This window comes from Priapulus caudatus, unplaced genomic scaffold (genome assembly GCF_000485595.1).
Source record: "Priapulus caudatus unplaced genomic scaffold, Priapulus_caudatus-5.0.1 Scaffold4514, whole genome shotgun sequence".
NCBI lineage: Eukaryota > Metazoa > Priapulida > Priapulimorpha > Priapulimorphida > Priapulidae > Priapulus > Priapulus caudatus.
This window is the reverse complement of record NW_014581575.1, coordinates 1-5,240: the sequence shown is the minus strand read 5'-3', so window position 1 is coordinate 5,240 and position 5,240 is coordinate 1. Positions and strand designations below refer to the sequence as shown.

The 5,240-nt window shown below is 40.5% G+C and overlaps 1 protein-coding gene across 1 annotated transcript in view; it reads right to left on the bottom strand.

The window, feature by feature from the left end:
- Nucleotides 1-724, bottom strand: part of LOC106819799 (oocyte zinc finger protein XlCOF6-like) — a 5,213-nt gene extending 4,489 nt beyond the window's left edge. Inside the window, exon 1 of the mRNA XM_014824385.1 lies at nt 21-724. Coding sequence (XP_014679871.1) covers nt 21-724 — 704 coding nt within the window. The remainder of the gene's footprint in view (nt 1-20) is intronic.
- Nucleotides 725-5,240: the final 4,516 nt, after the last annotated feature.

Here is a 5,240-nt window from a genome sequence, read left to right as displayed (position 1 = left end):
CCCCGTAGCTACGCCCCTGCTCGTGTGTCGCCGCCAGGTGGCGCAGCAGGTAGAGCTCGTTCACGAAGCGATCGCCGCAGATCTCGCAGCGGAAAGCCTCGCCGTCTTCACAGCGGCAGGAGTGGTCCGTCATCGCGGGTCTCGTCGCAAAACACGCGTGGCACGTCTCGCAGTAGTATGCGCCCGACGCATCGTGGCAAGTCGTGTGGCGATCGAGCAGCCGCTGGTTCGCAAACGTCTTCGGGCAGTTGGCATAGAAGAACGACCCCGAACTGGCGCTGGCCTCACACAGATGGTTCTGCAACTTCTCCTGGCATAGGAACGTGAGCTGGCAGTCGGCACAGGTAAATTCCACGGCGTGATTATCGAGGATGTGCGATCGCAGCTGGTCCTGCGTCTCATGGGTTGCATCACAGACGTCACACGTCCAATTCACATCCGCCGTGTCATCACCGAGGCGTCCCGAGTTTGGTACGAGTTTTTCAGTAGCGTCGTTCTTCTCACCTTCCTCGTCTATTTCTTCTCTATTCTTAACTTCTGAGATTACTCCTACTTCGTTGACGCCTTCGCCGTCGAGGTCACACATTGAGAGCACCAGTGTAAATGCGCCCGTTCTGATTTTACCGTCTTGTGCCGCCACCAAGCGGGAAGAAAAACTAACAATAAGTGCTTTCACCCTGTACACCGGGTCAGTGTATTTTAGGCGCTTACGGCTGCCAGCCATTTCGATATTATCCGTTTCAAACTACGATTTCTGGAAGAACCAAAGAGATTTTACGCATATTCGGGAAAGCATGTATTCGGAAAAGTATATTCAGGCATATTCAGAAAGTATTCGCATATTCGATAGAACATCCGCATATACGACTACATATTCGTTCCGTTGATATGAATAAATACGATGTTGTAAATCTTCGTTCTTGTCAAGTAATTTTGAGAGGTTGGCAGCCACAACCAGAGTAAAGTTTGCAGAATCACTCCGCTCGAAACGTTTCGTGTCTTCGTCGAAGAACCGTTTTGGTTTCACGTTTCTGCGCCTGGACCTTGGAATATAACTAGTTGAAGGAGCTTCAGAGCTATCAACAGTAGTTACTTTGCTCAGGTGTTAGGGGGTCAATAGGTTTTGCCTCTTCGCTCACTGCTGGAGAGTTATCCAATTCTTTATCCGCTGCAGATGGAAGTTCAGAGCCTTCTTCAACTTCAGGGTTCTTCTGTTACACAAAATAGTTTGATTAGTGTTTGGATTTTTATGATAACTAATAAAGGCCATTAGAGTAAAACATAAAATTTTGCAGTAATTCAGATTGAAACTCAGAAGCCAAATATAAAACTACTGTGTAGGTGTGTTCCTTTGTAAACAATCAAGTAGAGTACTACTACTACAATACTATCATTGTATGATTAAAAATTACTTGTAACACCGTATATTACCTGTTTTCTTCTCGTGAATGTACCATGAACATTCCTGAGGTGAGCAACAAAATCAGCCCTTGTTGGAGAAACCACATTGCATTTCTTGCAGTGAATGTTGAAATGATGAAGATGAGATTTCGGGCGTAGGGCTTTCTTCACTGAAATGATTACACGATCCACATTTATAGATAAAATGTGAATTAAATAAATACGTATTACAAATGAATTTTAACCATACACAATATGGAAAACCTTTGTCTATACTTAACTGCCATATTGAGTCTATACAATCTTTAACATATACGGTAGAAAATACATCTTTTATAGCTACTGCTGTCACATTTTACTTACCAGTATTTGCACTCTTAGGTATCTTTCCATGTATCTGGCAATGTCAAAGGTAATGGTTCTGCAGAAACAAAAAATGTAAAATAAACAAATCTGCACCTAAATAGACATGCAGTAACATGTAAGATAAATCATAGATTGATACATGATCTACTAAAGCCAGTTAAACTTTAAGAATTGGAGGGGTCTTCTAACTAGTTAACGAATAATCATAAGTAAACAGTACCTGGATTTGGTGGTTTTCTGGAGCTTTTCAGCATATGCAGGTGCATACCAAACCTTCAACTGCGCTCCTGCGGAGATGTCTCGTATGGTTATATAGACTATGTCTTCCTGTATCGAGAGAAGAAATACATTCAAATCTACTGTCTAAGTAATTTAGCATGGAAATACTTCCGCCTCTATGGTGCAGGACCACACATGCTGCTCTAGTGTCAATTTAAGTTCCTATAATGCTCTAAGTTCCCTTATCTACATCAATATACCAAGGCTTTCAGAAAGTTACATATCGCCAAATGTTTAAATAATGTGTGTATAGTGGATATTTATAGGCACAATTAAGGCAGAACTATAATTAGTTAAATTTATTATCTTTATTAAATAAAATTCACGTTTCTCACATTTTTCCTAATCGGTCTTTTTTCTGATCACGTGTATAATTCTCATTATATTTCCACGATCAGTATGAGCTTACATTAATTCACGTTTTGTCTCATAACATAATCCATGCTTAAATATTGTCAGTAATCTCAGCAAAATAGAGCATTTACATTTATGTATACAATTCATAAAGGTATACCTTCATCTGCAAAACCATGAGATTCTGTTGATCTAAACAAGTTGCAGGCTGAACGAGACACATCCAATTGCACTCATTCTCTATGTCTATTTGAAGTGAAATGGTCTTGTTACCATTAATAACCTGATAAAAAATGGATGGATGGATGGATGATCAGTCATGGATATATCCATTAAATACTGAAAAGCTTAACAAAAATGATTTAATGGTAAATGGTTGAATAACTCATGTATATATATCAAATCATCGCCTAAATCCGCGTCTGAAAACAAAAAGGAGAGAGTTGGGGAGTTGGGGAGTTGGGTCTGAGTCGTGGTAGTGTACACCCCACCCACGCATGCGTGTGTGCGTGTTTATCTCCAAAATGGCAGAACATTCGGATCGCTGCCAAAACAAGTTGCCGTCACGGTGATCACGGCTTAACACGTGCTTAGAGAGAAAACGTATATTAGAAAAGAGTCATACAAGAGACGTACGAGTGCGCTATCGGATGGACGAAACCGTTCAACTACCCAGCTAAAAACCGCTGGTCACAAGCACCAATCTAAGGACGCTCTGCGCGTCCCGCTTCTCCAGGTTCTCGGTTTAGCATGTGCGAGGTAGTCGCCTTAAGGGTAGCCGTCCGGTCTCGTCAATAGATAACACGAACTCTGTATTACAAAAGCTACTCGCCGTGCGTTCTATTACACCACAGAATATACGTCATAGGTGGCTTGCACTTTAACAGCCTAAACAAACACTCTACGATACTACACAGATGTCTACAAACACCGACCGAATACGTAACCAAATACACGTAATTTCGTACCTTAGAGCGGGGGTTCGCGAAGAAGCTCGGCGAGGTGAAGGTGATGGGAGAAAGGAGGATTTAAGGAATAGGTGTAGACGAACAAGGAAATATCACGAGCTCGGACAGAACTGGACTATACGGTTCAAGGGATGAGGACCGAGTCACTACCTGGGGACTAGCCATCAAAGATTGGCCCTCGAGTCATTAGTGTACTCGGATACTAAGGGGCGTTCTATTATTATGTATCACTTGGAGCGATGAGGTGTGCTGTTTGTGGTGATTGCTTATGTGGGGCGGCTAGTGTAAGGCGGTATAATTAATATCTGCAGAAGCCTGCACTATCCTACACCTATACCTATAATCTATGATCTATACCTATACCGATGATCGATACCTATACCTATGATCTATACCTATACCTATGATCTATACCTATACCTATGATCAATACCTATATACCTATGATCTATACCTATACCTATGATCTATACCTATACCTATTATCTATACCTATACCCATGATCGATACCTATTCCCTATGATCGATACCTATACCTTCCATGATCGATACCTATACCTCCTATGATCGATACCTATACCTCCTATGATCGATACCTATACCTATACCTATGATCGATACCTATACCTCCTATGATCGATACCTATACCTATACCTATGATTGATACCTATACCTATACCTATGATCGATACCTATACCTATACCTATGATCGATACCTATAGCTATACTTATGACCTATACCTATACCTCCTATGATCGATACTTATACCTCCTATGATCTATACCTATACCTTTGATCGATACCTATACCTCCTATGATCGATACCTATACCTCCTATGATCAAATAGGTATCGATCATAGGAGGTATAGGTATCGATCATAGGAGGTTCGATCATAGGAGGTATAGGTATAGGTATCGATCATAGGTGTAGGTATCGATCATAGGAGGTATAGGTATCGATCATAGGAGGTGTCGATCATAGGAGGTATAGGTATAGGTATCGATCATAGGAGGTATAGGTATACCTCCTATGATTGATACCTATACATATGATCGATACCTATACCTATGATCGATACCTATACATATACTCTATACCTATGATCGATACCTATACCTATGATCGATACCCATACCTATGATCGATACCCATACCTATGATCGATACCTATACCTATGATCGATACCTATACCTATAATCGATACCCATACCTATGATCGATACCTATGCCTATGATCGATACCTATACCTATAATCGATACCCATACCTATGATCGATACCTATACCTATGATCGATACCCATACCTATGATCGATACCTATACCTATGATCTATACCTATACCTATGATCGATACCTATACCTATGATCGATACCTATACCTATGATCGATACCTATACCTATGATCTATACCCTATACCTATGATCTATGCCCTATACCCCCTACCAATACCTATACCCCCTACCTATACATATACCCCCTACCTATACCTATAACCCCTACCTACCTATCTACCAATCAATCAATCAATCAATCTATCTATCAGTCTATCTATCTATCTATCTATCTATCTATCTATCTACAGAGAAACTTCCACAAGTATGTATTAGAGAGCAGAGAAACTTACCAAGTTTGTCCAACGTAAACCCACGATCTTCAAATAATGTGAAGGTGAATTGTTCACCCTCATTGTTTGGTGGGTATCAGTTTCCATGAAACCGACTGATCGCGTGACGTCAGTGTACGTCACGCACATAACCTGATGCAAAAACCTTAACCCTAACCCTAATTAAATTTAATTAACACTAATACATTTAATTTATTAAAAAAAAAAATTAATAAAAAATTGTAAATAAATCATGTA